At 39.2% G+C, this 16,906-nt stretch overlaps 1 protein-coding gene across 3 annotated transcripts in view; it reads left to right on the top strand.

Moving 5' to 3' along the window:
* ENPP3 (ectonucleotide pyrophosphatase/phosphodiesterase 3) overlaps positions 1 to 16,906 on the top strand; it is a 93,661-nt gene that overhangs the window by 8,893 nt on the left and 67,862 nt on the right. For all 3 annotated transcript variants that reach the window (XM_012458303.3, XM_012458302.3, XM_012458301.3), the window contains exons 3-6: positions 4,209 to 4,331; positions 6,698 to 6,823; positions 9,863 to 9,923; positions 14,870 to 14,967. In XM_012458303.3, coding sequence (XP_012313726.2) covers positions 4,209 to 4,331; positions 6,698 to 6,823; positions 9,863 to 9,923; positions 14,870 to 14,967 — 408 coding nt within the window. The remainder of the gene's footprint in view (positions 1 to 4,208; positions 4,332 to 6,697; positions 6,824 to 9,862; positions 9,924 to 14,869; positions 14,968 to 16,906) is intronic.

Below are 16,906 nucleotides of genomic sequence, written 5' to 3'. Positions count from 1 at the left end.
TAAATTGATTGCAAAAGGCATATCTAATGTCTGAACAAGACCTCTTTTTGTTCCAACTCTTTCATTCACTTTAGTGCACCCATTGTCTGGTTTCCCAGAGTCATTTTTCCTTGTCCTCCACCTTTCATCTGAGTCAATCAGCCCTACGTGGCATCACTCCCTTTTCTCTCCCAGCAGGGCATTGGTACTAATGCCAACCCCTTTGTGCCAGCATCCTTTACATAGTCACCCTCTTTATACTCATTTTTCTCCTCAACTCCAACCCTGGGTCATTTTCACCATTTTCCACTCTAGTTAACTCACCCTCCATAGGCAATATGTATTTATTTCAATGTTTGTGCATGTTCTTACAGATTTACTGTCATGACTACACATACTTTTTAATTGAACACTATGTGCTTTGTATTATTACAATTATTGGAGATAAAGTGGAGAAGACAACAGACAAAATCCTTCCAGGAGTTTATATTTTAGCGTGCAAGACAGACAATAAAAATATAAATAAACTATATATATATATATATATAAAAAATAAGATGAAGTGATAAGAAATAAGTAAAGCCCTAAAAAAGGAATCAGAGTCATGGGTTCTGTGTGTGTGTGTGTGTGTGTGTGTGTCTGTGTGTGTGTGTGTCTGTGTGTGTCTGTGTGCGTGTGTGTCTGTGTGTGTGTGTGTGTGTGTGTGTGTGTGTGTGTGTATGAAATAACATTTGAGTAATGACTGAAGGAAGTGAGACAGAAACATAGGGATAGGTTAGGGAAGAACATTCCAGGTCAGAAGGACTATCAAGTGCAAAGGCCAAAGGCAGGACCTTGCCTGGCATATTTCATTTAAGGAAAAACAAGGAGGCCATGAACTAGAACTAAAAGGACTGCTGGGAGCTGGTCGTAAAATGAGATCTACTAAATAAAGAGGAGCCCGATAAAGTAAAGGTTGGTATGTCAAAGCATGGTATTCAGCTTTCATTCTGAGTGTAACAAGAAGTGGTTACAAGATATTGCTTTTTAACAGAATCCCTAGGTCTTCTGTGCTATGAATAGATGGTAGAGTGAGAGCAAAAGTAGAGAGACCAATCAGGAGATTATTAAAATAATCTGGGCAAGACTTAAGTCTTAAACCAGGATGGTGGCATTGTAACTGGTAAGAAGTATTTGGATTCTGGGTTTGTTGTGATGGGGTAGATAGATTTTATCGAAAGATTGGATTTGGAGTAAGAAAGAAGAGTCAAGAATGACCCCAGAATTTTTGCATGAACATCTGGAAATATGAACTTCCATAATTGAGTTGGGGCAGATTGTAGAAGAAGCTGGTTTGGGTAGAAAAATCAGGAACTCAGTTTTGGACCTGTTAAATTTGCTATTTCTGTTGGATGTCCAAGTGCAGAAGTCAAGAATATAGTTGAACATATGAAGCTGGCTTTAGAGGTGAAGTCCTGCCTGGCATGCACTGTGGTGCTTATCAGCATATGTCATATGTGAGATTTAAATCATGAGACTAGGGTAGAACAACCTTGAAGAACTGGGAAGGTGAAGGGGAAAAGCACAGAAGACAAGGAAGGAGTATCCAGGAATGTGAGAGAAAAGCCAGGTCACTCTTGTGTTCTAGAAACCAAGTGCAGAAACGTTTCTTAAGACGAGAGTGTAAAAAAACATAAAGGCCATTTATGTAAATGGTTGTGATATATCTAAATCTACATAATTTTTTTCTAGTTTTTCATTGAGTGCTTTTTAAGACCAAGCAGAATTGCTATGTATACATCTCTTCTACTGTGCTCTACTCTTTGGCTTGTACCCAACTTGCTAACCAACCAATGCCCTCTCCTGGTGCTGAATACCCAAGTTGGCTTTAGTTCCTCACTACCACAGAAATTCTGCAGGTTCCTTACAAACCTGTGTAATAACTGTTTTGCCATAGACCAAGGAATGAAGTTTCAGGATATTAGGGCTTTCATTTTCTTAACTCAGGTAAGTAGTCCCAGATTCCTTTGTAGAATGGCTTCTGCAGCCTACCCTACCTTTACCTCACCTCACATCTCCACCAACCATTGCCATAATTCAGCTCTCTAGTTTCTGGCAGTGTGAAGCTGGGTATAGCATGAAGTCTTTCATTTTAGTTTCTATTTCTCTGTCCTGTTGCTCTAATCCATGTTGGTTTCTCTCCTGGTCGGGTGTATGGTTGGTATTTCCATTTGCCCATCTTTGTTAGATCTCATGATTTTAAAATCTCTCTCTTTTCATTACATTTTCTTACTTTGTTAAAGAACAACGTGGTAGCTTCCTAAAATAGGATGCATATGAGAGATAACTTGAATCTTTGTCTATGTAAAGACATATCATTCTAACCTAACACTTGACAGTTTGGCTAGGTATTGAATTCTAAGATGGAAATAATTTGTTTTTCTAGAAATCTGAAGGTATGACTTTCCTGTCTTATAGCATCCAGTGTTGCTTTTAATAAATTTGGTATTTTAATAAATTTATGATTAGTGATCCTTTGTGTATTTTGAAAATGAGTATTCTAAAATGCTATCCTTAACCACTTAACTCCTGAGACATTTATATTTTGTTAAGCTCCTGGAATTATTTTTTTGTATATGTTGTGAGGCAAGACTATCAAGAGATTCCTTTCCCCATATAGCTAGCCACTTGTCCCATTACTATGTGTTATTCACTGTAACTTTGAAGTTACCACTTAAAAATTTTTATTAATATACTCTACAATTATGTCTGCATTATTTAGCACTTAATCTGCAATGCCCAGAACAGTGCCTGAAACATAATGATGCTAAAATAAATATTCATAGAATGAACAAGTAAACAAATTAATTTAAAACTATGCAGTAGTTGTCAAGGGGTAGAAGCAAGTTGTGCATAGTTGAATTTTCCCAGACATGTTATTATACCCTCCTTGCCTTCAAATGACGGCTTTAGAATACAGGGCAGAAAGCAAGTATCATAGGGAATTATAGATACTTTTCAATGGGAATGTATAGCAAGGAAAAATGATATTTAGCTGGGCACACACTCCTTGCACAATGAGAACTGCAGAATTCCCATTGCTTCTTATTGCTAATAAGCTGATGACTCCAAGTCAGTTTAGTTTATGTCCCTCTTTCCTGAACTTCAGACTCAAATATTCAGACTCCCTCCTAAATGTGTATTTGCTTAAATACCTGGAAAACTGGACTTCCCCTTTTTCAGTGCCTTAGTCTTGCATTTTGGAAGTCATCCTTGGCTCATTCCTCTTCACCCTTTATATAAAGCTGAACTCAAACTAATTGCACTTTAATGCCCCTTAGCTCTATTTACATCTTCCTTATGTCTTCTGTTACTATCTTCCTTTAGGCCCTTATCATTTTTGGCTTGGGTTAAAATCTCTTGCTTAGTTTGAGAGTTTCCATCCCTATCTTACTCACCTATTTTCCAGGGTGACTTTCTAAAACAGGGATCTAATTCATGACCATCTGTTTATTCTTCAATGGCTTCTGGTACCAAAGGTTAGGCTTTAAGCTTCTTAGTATGACATATGCACCTTTCCTCACACTACTCCACCTCTATCTTTGAACTCTGCCTCTTAGCCATCATAACTTATATGTGATTCTCCAAATAGGTCTTCCTTAGCTTCACTGATTTTCAAAATCTTGATCCTTTCCCAGGACTCAGTGGTGTCCTTGAATCCCCTTGCTAGTTTTTGTCCCACCCCTATGATGCTCCCATGTACTCCTTGTACATATCAACGTCATTATTGTTTTTATTATTATCATTGAGACGGAGTCTCGCTTCATCACCCAGGCTAGAGTTCTGTGGCACAATCTCGGCTCACTGCAACCTCTGCCTCCCGGGCTCAAGCAATTCTCCTGCCTCAGCCTCTCAAGTAGCTGGGACCACAGGCATGCACCACCTTGTCTGGCTAAGTTTTGTATTTTTAGTTGAGATGGGGTTTTGCCATGTTAACCAGGCTGGTCTCAAACTCCTGACCTCAAGCGATTCTCCTGCCTTGGCCTTACAAAGTGCTGGTATTATAGTCGTGAGCCACTGCACCTGGGCGTATCAGTGTCATTATTTATTATGTTGTATTGGCAGATCCTGCAGCACCATAAAAATCATCTAGTTGTCTGTCATAGTCCGTGCTATGTGCTTCCACTGCTTAGGTATGAGATATTGGATAGCTCCTAAATGTTGGGGCCTTTATTTTCTTTACTTTCCAGGCAGCTGCAGAAAGAAGTGCTTTGATGCATCATTTAGAGGCCTGGAGAACTGCCGGTGTGATGTGGCTTGTACAGAGCGAGGCGATTGCTGCTGGGATTTTGAAGACACCTGTGTGGAATCAAGTACGAGTTCTGAGAATAAGTTTATTAGCATGTTGGTTGTGCTACTATTAATACACTTCCATTTTTTTCTTTTTTTTTGAGACAGGGTGTTTGTTACTCTATAGTCCAGGCTGGAGTGCAGTGGCACAATCATGGTCAACTCCAGACTTGATTTCCTGGGTCCAGTTGATCCTTTCATGTCAGCATCCTGAGTAGCTGGGAACACAGGCATGCACCACCATGCCCAGCCAATTGTTTCTAATTTTTTTGTAGAGACAGGGTGTCACCATGTTGCCCAGGTTGGTCTTGAACTCCTGAGCTCAAGCAGTTTTCCCACCTTGGCTTCCCAAAGTGCTGGGATTATAGGCATGAACCACTGCACCAGGCCTGTGTCCAAATTTTCACCTACGTACTTTGCGTATTAGTCCCCTAGGGCTGCCATGACAAAATACCACAGACTGGGTGTCTTAGCCAACAGAAGTTTGTTATCTCACAGTTCTGGAGGCTGGAAGTCCAGCTTCTAGGTGTTGACAGGGTTGGGTCCTCCTCAAGGCTCCAAAAGAGAATCCGCTCCATGCCTCTCTCCTAGCTTCTGGTGGGTTGCTGGCAATCTTTGGCTTGTGGCAGCACAGCTCCAGGCTCTGCCTTCATCTTCACATAATCTGTGTCTCTTCACATAGTCTTCCCTCTGTCTGTGTCTATATTAAAAATTTCCCTTTGAATAAGAACACCAGTCTTACTGGATTAAGGCTCACCTTAATGACCTTATTTTACTTGATTATCTGCAAGTGTTGTTGTTTTTTTAAAAAACAGAGTCTCACTCTGTTGCCTGAGTGCATTGGCATGATCTTAGTGCACTGCAACCTCCACCTCCTGGGTTCAAGCAATGTTCCTGCCTCAGCCTCCCGAGTAGCTGGGACTACAGGTGTGTGCTACAAGTGTGTGCCAAGCCTGGCTAATTTTTGTATTTTCGGCAGAGACAAGGTTTCTGCATGTTGGCCAGGCTGGTCTTGAACTCCTGGCCTCAAGTGATCCCACTACCTTGGCATTCCAAAGTGCTGGACCTCTGCAAGTTATTTGGAACCATTTCTAAATAAGGTCACATTCACAAGTAATGGGGGTTGGGATTTCAACATCTTTTTAGGGGATGCAACTCAACACTTAGACACGGTCTTATTATCATTTCCCCCTTAATAATGCTAAATACAGAATTCACACTTTATTTAACTGAGGTTGAGGAATAACAGGCTATGGTAAATAAAACGCTGTCTCACTACGTATGCTTCAATGGAGTTTTACTATGGCTTAAGTTCAGCATCTTGTTTGTTTCGTTTGCAGTGGTTCTCAAACTTCAAGATGGGTAAAACTCACTTGAAAAGCTGGTGATTCTTGATCATTCTGATGCCAGTGTTCCACAGGGCACAATTTGAGAAACACTGTTCTCTAGGTGGAAAAGACAGCTTGCAATGTTTAACTCCCTAAATAATCTGGGAAGATGGTGGCGGCAGGTGGGGTGTCTAGTGGTTGGAGGAAAGTGAAGATTAGAACAGTAGAATTCTTTAAATTATGTTCCCTGAAAAGGGCAAGAGGGAGAGGATAACCCAGTATAGATAGAGCTCTGTGTTCCCTTTACTTAATCTCCAAAAGTCTTTTCTTTCTATGTAAATGAGAAATGCTGGGGAAGGAAGAAATCTATGTATAACTGGAGTGGACAGAAATTACCAATTGAGAGTGTTTGTCTCAGCCCAAGGCTGACGTTGATTTTAGTCACTGTTTCCTAGCAGGTGGCAGTGCCAAGCCACCTTCCTCCAGCGTCTTGCTGCTTTTAGCAATGGGATTTATTGAAACTGTTCTCCGGCTAAGTCCATAGCCTGAGGGAACCCCCGAGGCATGGGTGGGAGCTTCTTTATCACTGCTGTCGCTTTCCACTGAGCGGTACCTTGACCTGCCTACATTCTCATAGACATGACTGTGCTCCTGTTACTTCTGCTGTCTGTCAGCTTTTCTTCCTTGCTACCTGTCCTTAGACAAGGCTGGACAAAGCTGCTCTTGGGTGGCAATAATCAGTCAGGGCCAGTGATTCTTCACCTCGGGGAGCTCCTGCTCTCGGGTAGGAATAGGACCTGTGTTCAGATCTTCTCCAAGCTCATAGTGTACCTGCTAAGTAAACCTGGGTTGTGGTTTATAAAGCTGCACTTCTCCCTACCACCTAGTTAATGAAGAAACCAGGTGGTTTGCCCCTCATTTGGCATTATGTATTTTCATTTATTAATACAGATAAACCAAGAATTTGATTGTATTATTATAATACAGGAATAAAGAAATGAAATGTGTATCTTTTATATTGGAAACTTTAATGCTCAGAATCGAATTGTATCATTTTACAGCTCGAATATGGACGTGCAATAAATTTCGTTGTGGAGAGACCAGGTTAGAGGCCAGCCTTTGCTCTTGTTCAGATGACTGTTTGCAGAGGGAAGATTGCTGTGCTGACTATAAAAGTGTGTGCCAAGGTAAGCAGAAAGATGTTGACTCATTGCCCCTGCGAGTTCAGAGGAACTCTGTGAGTTTCCTAGAGCTATGCTAGGCTGCAAAAATTAAAACAAGTCAGAGAATTTTTACTTACTCCATGTAGAAAAGATCAAATGCATTTACTGTGGAATGAAATGTGGTTTGTAACCATAGAGGAGGAGAGCTCACAGCATAGATATAGAAGAGAGTTCTTAAAATTCTGTATTTGTCCGTAAGGGAAGGTTTTTTTCAATACAATGACCTTGCCAGACACAGTTGTAGTTTCAGACACTGAATGGCAGATCCTAAAGTTAAAACGTAGAGAATGAGGTTATCTAGTTCAGATATCATCTTGTTAAGCCAATGTTATTTCCAAAACAAATGTGTCCTCAATAGTTTAAATTGCCAAAGATCCTCAAGGAGTTAGAGTCAAGATTAGAATTCAGATTATTCAACTCCTTATTCTATCCACTTCCCACTTTATAAGTGATGTGACTTAAAAAAAAAATCACCAATTCCTCCGAACATCTGATGAAATTTATGAAAAATGCATATACATATATATCTCAACCAAATTTTTTAAGCTATCAATCCCTTTTTATAACCTCACACCAAACAGAGCTGACAATTTTAATACTTTTGACAAAAAAGGGATTAGGTTGGATTCTGATTTCTGAAATAGGAGGAAAATGTTATAGTAGAAACCTTAACTATAATCTGCTAGTAGAAAATAAGTTGTGTACCAGTGGATGAATCAGTTTTTATACAAAGTATAATTGAAAATCAGCTGAAAAGGGTTATCGGAAAAGCCTGAATAATAATTGCTCAATATTTAATATTCAATATTGCATCATTTAAAAATTTCTTTAATTTCAAAAGGCTAATACAGGTTCGAGTCTGCTTCTTTCTCTAATAAATTCACTGACCATGTTACCTCTGACCTCTCTAGTCTCCCTTCTTCTGCTCCAATTTGGTGACTTTGAACTTTTTAATATCAAGATGGATCTTTAGGCAATGCAGTAATTTTTTTTTCTTTTTTTTTTTTTTTTGCTGAATTCACTGGTTACTCTGATGGAGTTAATGTAATCATTTAAGTTTATTTTTTTAAAAATATAAATGCTTTATCACTCTGAGGATTTAACACAATATTTTAAAATGTTAAATGTGCCTACAGCTTTTAGAATAAAAAGAGTTAAGTGATTTTTGTCAAGATTGTATCTTCTGAGAGTAGTTTGAGAGTTTTTGTCAACATTGTATCTTCTGAGAGTAGTCTGAGAGAACTGAATCATTTTTGTGTCAGAAACCAGTTAATGACTTTTATATTTTGTTAGGTTTAGAATTTCTAAAAGCGTTGTGATAAATTTCTACCACATACAGAGGTAGAGAGAATATTATGATGTTTTCTAAGTCTGTCATCTATTTTCAGCAGTTATCAGTTCATGGCCAATCTTGTCTTACATTGACAAAGTATAATTTTGCATGCAAAATGAACACATCAAAGATTTACTAAAGCATTTATAAGTTAACCAACTAGAATTAAAGCTGGTTCAAAGAGAATAAGAAACTAAGCTACAAAATATGTATATAAGACTGAAAGAATGTTGGAATAAAATCACTAAAACTGTATCTTTGGTGGGACAAAAATGAATTGCATTTCCATAGGACAATTTATTTGCTATCAGGCATAAATCAGTCATGTTGCTTTTTGTTTTCTACTAGTTACCTAATACTCTTAAATAAACAACTTGTAAAATGAATAATAAAGAGTAAGCTGGATAAAGATACATACCCCTTGGTAATTGGATAATACATTGTTGGGCTTTTTAGATAATTCTCAGAATGATGTTAAAATGAAGTCTAGTGATCAGTCTTCTTGCCTATTTCCAAGTTTTAGGTTTTTTCCTTTAACAACGTACACTCATCATTACCCCCAACCTCTCTTCCATAATTTTAGATTGTTTCAAAGCAAAACCTAGAGTATCATTCATCTAAAATATGTATTTAGATACATATTTTAAGTACATATCTAAAACGATAAAGATTATTTCCATCAGGAGGTACATCGTGTCTGCAGGTGTCTTCTCTGGGATATGTTAGCCATTGATAATCATTGCCTAGATCCACTGGGGGTTATAGGTACTGACATTCATAGTGTGTCATTTCTACTTCACTAATTAGCTAGAATGTTCTACAATGAGAAATATTCATGTAGCAAATTTTTTTGGTTTTGCTGATTTTTGTTTTTAAACATTTGTTAAATTTCCCCATTTGATATCAGTTATTCTCATTGGCTATTTCTTTTTTTTTTTTTGATACTTTCCTTTTTCTCTTTTTTAGACTGTACATCTATAGTTATTAAATCAATTTATTAAATCCATTTATTCTAGCAGTTGGGAAAATACTGTTATTGAGGGGAGAAAAAGTTATCTAGAAGAGAAGAATTATCTTATTTTCATTTAAAAGAATCCCCTTTGGGGCCAGGTGTGGTGGCTCATGCCTGTAATCCCAGCACTTTGGGAGGCTGACACAGGTGGATCACTTGAGGTCAGGAGTTCGAGACCAGCCTGACCAACATGGTGAAACCTCATCTCTACTGAACAATACAAAAAATACAAAATTAGCCTGGCATAGTGGCACATGCCTGTGGTCCCAGGTACTTGGGAAGGTGAAGCAGGAGAATCACTTGAAACTGGGAGGCAGAGGTTGCAGTGAGCTGAGATCACACCATTGCACTCCAGCCTAGACAACAGCAGTGAAACACCATCTCAAAATAATAATAATAATAAAAGAATCCCCTCTGTTTCTCTTGGTAAAGATAGACTTCCTGGTATTCAGTTAGTGCAGGTTACTGGTCTCTGCAAGTCACTAGAGACACTGCCTTTGCCAACAAGTGAAAATGCACTTTACGTGTTTTGGAAGAAGTTAGTCATGGAAGTAACACAAATTAGGTAGTTTGGGAAGATCATGTCAATTGAACACTTGCTTCTTTTTTCTTGTCTGTGGTGCAGCATATATAAAGATTTCGATCTTATGCTTTTCAGGAGAAACCTCATGGCTGGAAGAAAACTGTGACACAGCCCAGCAGTCTCAGTGTCCAGAAGGGTGAGCATGACTGATGCAGAGATTTTTATCTTCCTTTAACAAAGGTGCACAGGATAATGTAGTTAGTTGAGATACAGAGTGGAATTTCCTCCACTTCGTATACATTTCAAAACAGAATAGTTCACAAAGGATTAGATTTCTTGCAGCTTCCAAGTCCTAATGGACTTTTGCTTGCTTTATTTTTTACAAAGCCCTTTCATATTAATTTATTATATTCATGTCTTACAACAACAATTTTATTTTGTTTTTGTTTTAGAGAAAGGGTCTTGCTCTGTTGCCAAGGCTAAAGTGCAGTGGTGCAATCACAGTTCACTGTAGCTTTGACCTCCCAGACTCAGGTGATCCTCCCCACCTCAGCCTCCTGAGTAGCTAGGACTACAGGTGTGCCACCAGGCTTGGCTAATTTTTTATTTTTCTCTATCTTTTTTTTTCTTTTTTTTTTTTTAGAGAGATGAGGTTTCACTATGTTGCCCAGGCTGGTCTCAAACTTGAGTTTAAGTGATCCACTCGCCTTGGCGTCCCAAAGTGCTGGGATTCCAGGCATGAGCCACTATACCCAGCCACAGTAATGACTTTAAAAAATTGGTTGGAATATTAAATAAGTAACACTCCAAAGATCTAGATTGAAATCACTTCTGCCAGAACTCCTTTTCCTTTTTAAAATAACTTAATTTCTGTCTTGTTTTAATAAAGATAGGGTCTCACCATGTTTCCTAGGTTGATCTTGATCTCCTCACCTCAAGCAATCCTCCCTCCTTGGCCTCCCAAATTGTCAGGATTACAGGTGTGAGCCACCATATCCGGCCAGAACTCTTTTCTGTTAACATCTTGGCACCTCAAATTTCTTCTTATTAAGGGCAGGGGAAGAGGTTTGTGCAGGCCTTGAAATGAAAGAAGGTCCCTGAAGGGTGAATGAGGAGGGCTTTGTCATTAGGCACAGGTGATAAACACGTGAGGTGACACCCCTACCCCACCCCTCCCATGCATCACCTCAAGCCAGCATGGATTCCCCTTTGCTCCATCCACCTCTCTGACCTTCACACTTTTCTGGGCCAAGTAGTGGAAGAATGGTGGTAAGGTGGATGAAATAGAAAGGAATGCTTGGCTTTAGAAAGAACTGCTAGAGGCAGTTTTTAAATTTAAGTTTATTATTATCATTATTAAAAGATAGGGTTTCACTCTGTTACCCAGGCTGGAATGCAGTGACACGATCATAGCTCACTGAAGCCTCAAATTCCTGGGCTCAAGCTATCCTCCCATATCAGCCTCCCAAGTATTTGAGACTACAGGCATGGGCCGCCACATGCAGCTAAAAATTTTTTGTATTTTCTTCTAGAGACAGTATGGGTAAGGCGCCTGTTTTGGTTTATAGCTCAGATTCAGCTGCTCTCTTCACACCAGGTGGGTGGAAGAGTAAAGGATTAGAACAAAATGAGATGAGTTTGAGTCCTGATTTTGCCTGTAGGTCTTTTGCAGTAATCACTTCTCTGAGCTTCACCTATGAAACTGAAATAACAACAGTGTCAGGGTCAGAAGATTTCACGTGAGGATTAAATGACCTAAAGCAAGGAAAGATGCTTGGTGAGTTATCAAATGGTACATTAATTTTAGTTCTAGTGCAGGATACATAATGGGTACTCAAGAAATTGTTAATATTTTTCTAGTGAAATTTTTCTTTAGTCATTTGTTTTATTAGATGAACCTGATACTTAAATCTATTAAGGTGTGCCCATGGCCTTTTCTCATGATTCAAATTACACTGTGAATTCATCTCTAAAGAGCATAGTAATACAAGCTAACATTCATATAGTTCTTATTATGTACCAATATGTTCTTTGCACCATAGTCATCTTATACATTAGTCCTTATAAAAACCCTTTGAGGTAGGCTCTATTATTTCCATCCTCATTTTACAAAGAATGAGATGAGGCAAAAGCTGTGAAATCACTTGCCCAGTGCTGCATTGCTAGTGGTTGCTGGAGGCAGGAAGCAAACCCAGGCAGCAAGGACCTAGAGTCTCTGTGGCGTGACACTCCCTCAAGTCATAGGCTGAGCCTGTTAACACTGTGCAATTCACCAGAAGAAGGGGTAAGGGGGTGAATAAGGGGAAGAATTATTTGAGGCACCAAGACTCCCCCTCCTGTTGATAACTGGGAGGAGAGAGACAGTAGGTGAGCAGGAAGGTTTTTACTAAAGTCTTTGTAAAGAGTCTCAACAAACCTAGACAACTAAGCCCAAATGATCAGTTAGAATGCCCTACTCCAAACTGGCAAATCACTGTCCACCTGAGGATCTGAAGCTGGAGCAGCATCCCAGAGAAATTACAGGACTGATTTGGCAACCTCGAAGCATGACAAGACTAGAAAGGAACCTGGTAAGGAAAGGGGTGGTGGTGGTGGCCAGTAGGACACTGACACTGACTGTCGCCTGCTATCCACTAAGTCCCTTTATTCCATTGAAGTCATTCTGGCTTATACCTTCCATCCCTGCATAGAAAATGGAAGTGATGACTCTGCTCACTATAAATAATATTTGCTGGTAAAAATTTTAGTGGCTGAAGACATTACATAAAGCCCTCTTGCCAGACATTTATGCTAGTATTTCTCTTTGCTTGTTTGCTTTACTATTTTGCTTTACTATTTTGCTAGTGATCATAGTATAGTAAGGAGCTTAGACTCTTAAATCAGACAGATGTGAGCCAATAGCCTAGCTCTGCCCCTACTGGCAGTGGGTCACCTTGGGTAAGCTACCTGATCCTGGTGAAATAATAGATGTGAGATAACAGTTCTTGACGTGGAGTGAGCTCTTATTTGAGCTTCATCACAGGCAGTAAAAATGATATGGATGCAATGCTCAAGTTTTTTAGCAATCAGCGAAATAAAAATGAGAAGAAGATACAACTTTTACTCCATGAAATAACCAATACATCATGATGTGTATAAAGTCCTAACCACCTGTCTTGTTTATGAAGGTACTGTATAAGTTAATATAAACTGTTAGGAATGAATTGTGACAATATTTTAGTCTCCTTTGAAAGTTTATCCCAAGACCAGGAAATGTGATCTTTATGAATTTATCTTTAGGAAATAATTAAGGATGTTTTAGCTACAAGAATGCTCATGTCAGCAGAATATAAAATGCACTCTCTAATTAGCTTGAACAGGCAAACTGGCCATTAAAAAAGGGGTGCATTGACTCTTTGGATTCCACTCTTGATCCCACAGACAGTTGACCCTGTCTTTAATTGTCAAGGTTATTTTAATGGCATATTTATGAATATAAAACTTTTAATCAGAGTTACGTTAATGACTTTATAAATAAAGAAGTGTGGTCCCATGTAAATTGCAATTAGGCCACTTTAATTTCTTAGTAAATTTTCTGCACACTGCAGGTCAAACAGTTACAGTTTTCCATTTTTATTTTTAAATTGAGGTAGCCTAATTCATACACATTGAAATGATCTTATCTTAAGTGTATAGTATAATGCAATTTGGAAATTCATGAAGCTGTATAACTCACCAATATAGAATATTTCCAACATATGAAATATTTCCACAATCCCAGAAATATGTCTCATGTTCCTTCCCACCCTTAACGTCCCAAAGACAATCACTGTTCTGATTTCTATCGTAATACATTCCTGTTTTAGAATTTCACGTCAATGGAGTTAAACCACAGGCTCTCTTAGGTCTGGAAACCTAATAACTTTCCAAATTGGAAAGTACTCAAGTGCCCGTGGACAGTAGAGTAAGTTCTGTCCATGAATAATTCATTGGAATATTAGCCATGGGAATGAGTGATCCATAATTACTTTCAACAATATGGAGGAATCTCTTCTTCTTCTTTTTTTTTTTTTAAAGATGGGGTTTCACCATGTTGGTCAGGCTGGTCTTGAATTCCTGACCTCAGGTGATCCACCCGCCTTGGCCTTCAAAGTGCTTGGATTACAGGCGTGAGCTACCAGGCCCGGCTGAGGAATCTCAAACATAATGTCAAGTAAAAGAATTGAGACTCGACAAAATGCATACTATATGATTTGATTTGCATATAGATGTAAGTACAAAAATAGACAAAGCTAATCTATGCTGTTGGAAATCAAGATATTGATCATTCTTGGTGGGGTGTGGTTTGCAGAGTTTAGTGACTAGAGGAAGCAGAAGCGGCCCGATAATATTCTGTTTCTTCATCTGGTTGATGACTACCCAGTGGAGTTCAGTTAGTAAAAATTTTTCAAACTATACATCTGTGAAATGTGTGTGTGCATCAGAGAAGTAAAATTTTAGACCAGGTTCCGTGGCTCACGCCTATAATCTCAGCTCTTTGGAGGCCGAGGTGGGCAGATCACTTGAGGTCAGGAGTTGGAGACCAGCCTGGGCAACATGGTGAAACCTGGTCTCTACTAAAATTTAGCCGGGTGTGGTGGTGTGTGCCTGTAATCCCAGCTATTCGGAAGGCTGAGGAACAAGAATTAGTTGAATCAAGGAGGCGGAGGTTGCAGTGAGCTGAGATTGTGCCACTATACTCCAGCCTAGGTGACGGAGTGAAACTGTGTCTGAAAAAAACATAAATTAAAAATGAAAATAAACAAAGTTACAGTGTCTGGCTATGGTCCAAAAGTTACCCCAATTATTTTGCCTGAAAGACAGGTCTAAAAAAAGATTTCAATGCTTTTGAGGTATATATAAATATCCTGAAGTCGTAGAAGAAAAAGTCAAAAAATGTAGAGGTTTCGAATAATGAAACATTTCAAAAACTATAGAATTTCTAAATTCCATATCAGAATGATCTCCAAAAGATGGTAGAATTTAGTAATCATTACCTAACCCAGAACTATTTTCTTACTGTACTTTCTAAGAATTTTCTAAATTAGGGAATTGTAAGTAGCAAAGAAAAGTATATACTTTTAAACAATCAAAACAATGGACACATTTTGTTTTCATTTTCAGGTTTGACCTGCCACCAGTTATCTTGTTTTCTATGGATGGATTTAGAGCTGAATATTTAGACACATGGGATTCCTTAATGCCAAATATCAATAAACTGAGTAAGTCTTCTATAACTAGTGGCATACAAATTGTAAAGACACCTAGTCAACATCTGGATGATGCAACTTTCTTTCTGACTTTTAACATTAGTGGTTTGTCTTAGCCTAGATCCTCTCTAAGTTTACCACATGGTATCTTCTTTCTGTTGGAAGTGTATTTTCACACTTTCTGGCATCTCCAACCTTTATTTTGGTAGTATGTTCATCCTTCTGTTTGTTTATTTTGATTTGTTTTGTATTTGAATGTAACTTCTGTCCTGTGGAAATCTGTTTGTGTGTACTGCCTTGAAAGTGATGTTTGTCAGACCTGGGTTCTGGGTCTTAGCAAGGTGGATATAATAAGGACCGGATCCAGAAGGAGCCTGGTGGGGTAGGCAGATCCAACACCTCCCACCACTTCAGCAGATGTCAAATCCAGGATCTATTCCGGTTCCGGAATGAAACTGCCTACAACCTGGCTCTACCACTTGCTAGCTGTGAGGTCTCAGGTAACTTTCCTTCACCTTTTAGTGCCCCAGTCTATTCATCTGTGAAATGGTGATTTCCCACCTGATAGGATTACTGTGAGAATGTGTACGTAGCATTTAAAAAATAGGTATTTGACCTGTGGCATACATTGGATGTGTCACGTGTACCACTCGTGCAAAGAGACTACCAGACAGGCTTTGTGTGGGCAACAAGGCCATTTATGTCGTGCCTGGGTGCAAGTGGGCCAAATCGGAGAGAGAAGTTAGGCAAAGAGGGTAGGAGAGGGGATTGGTTATATAGGTTGGAGCAAATGGTCAACTAAAGGTGGTAATCTATCTTGGGGAGGGGAGGACATCACGGGATGCATGGTCACAAGGTAGGGGTCATTTATTACAATCAGGCATGATCACAAGGGTGGGGATATCAGTTGCAGTCAGAGAGGAGGGTGCAGTAGATTACATAGTTACAGGGGTGGGGGTCTTGAGAAACCCAGTGTCGGAGGAGGGGAAATTTTTGCAAGACTGAACAGGAATAATGGATGCGGGTTGTAGAGCAATTAGTTGAGGCAGGAACAACTTGTTTTACTTCCTTCTGTGGCCACACGGTTACTTGTGGTTGCTTCAGACTTTCTGGTTCCTGGAGACCATTCAGAATGAACGTGCGGGTCACCAAGGCTAAAATGGCCAGGCCTGGACTTAGAGCTCTAACAGGGTGGTTTTAAGTTATTGTTATAATTATTTTATTATAATGTACTTCTGTGTTAGGATACTTGGACTATCACACAATTTAGTAAAGGTAGTAATAAAGAGAAGTTGAGGCTGGATGTGGTAGCTCATGCCTGTAATCCTAGCACTTTGGGAGGCTGAGGCTGGAAGATCCCTTGAGCTCAGGAGTTTGAGACTAGCCTGGGCAACATAGTGAGACCTCGTCTCTATTTAATTATGTGTGTATATATATACATACATACATTTTAAAAGAGAAGTTGAGTATCCAAGGACACAGTGCTAAGAAGTGGCAAAGTTAGAACCAGAGAGTTAACTCGAGGGCCCATACTCTTCATGGCCCTGCAATTCCTCTCTTTCTTCCCTTTTCCAGGCTCTGTTTTATATCCCCCAAAGCTCTCAAATTTCATGTCAGTTTTACTGGTTTATTGTTTTTCTTTTCCTTCAAGTTTTTAAAAAATAGCTGTTTGATTTTGGGTAAGTTGAGTGACTTTTCTGGGCCTCAGTTTCCTCATTTGTGAAATTAAATGACTAGATCTGATGATTTCTACTGTTAATTCCAGGCCTAAAATGTCACAGTAGTAGAAAGATGGACCACTACCTCCTGCAACATAAGGTGCATTGTTTCTTCAGCTTCTCCCTGCTTCCCTGGGGCAGATCTTTAGCAAGAGATTGTTTTCCAAACCCAGGACTTGTCACTTTTCTGCTGAGTCATTTTGTCCTAGAAAGTTAACTAATACTTCTCAGTT

Source organism: Aotus nancymaae, unplaced genomic scaffold, assembly GCF_030222135.1.
Source record: "Aotus nancymaae isolate 86718 unplaced genomic scaffold, 86718_ANA_hifiasm-v0.15.2.pri h1tg000040l, whole genome shotgun sequence".
NCBI lineage: Eukaryota > Metazoa > Chordata > Mammalia > Primates > Aotidae > Aotus > Aotus nancymaae.
Note: the sequence above shows the minus strand (reverse complement) of the source record. Positions and strands in the feature narration are given on the sequence as shown.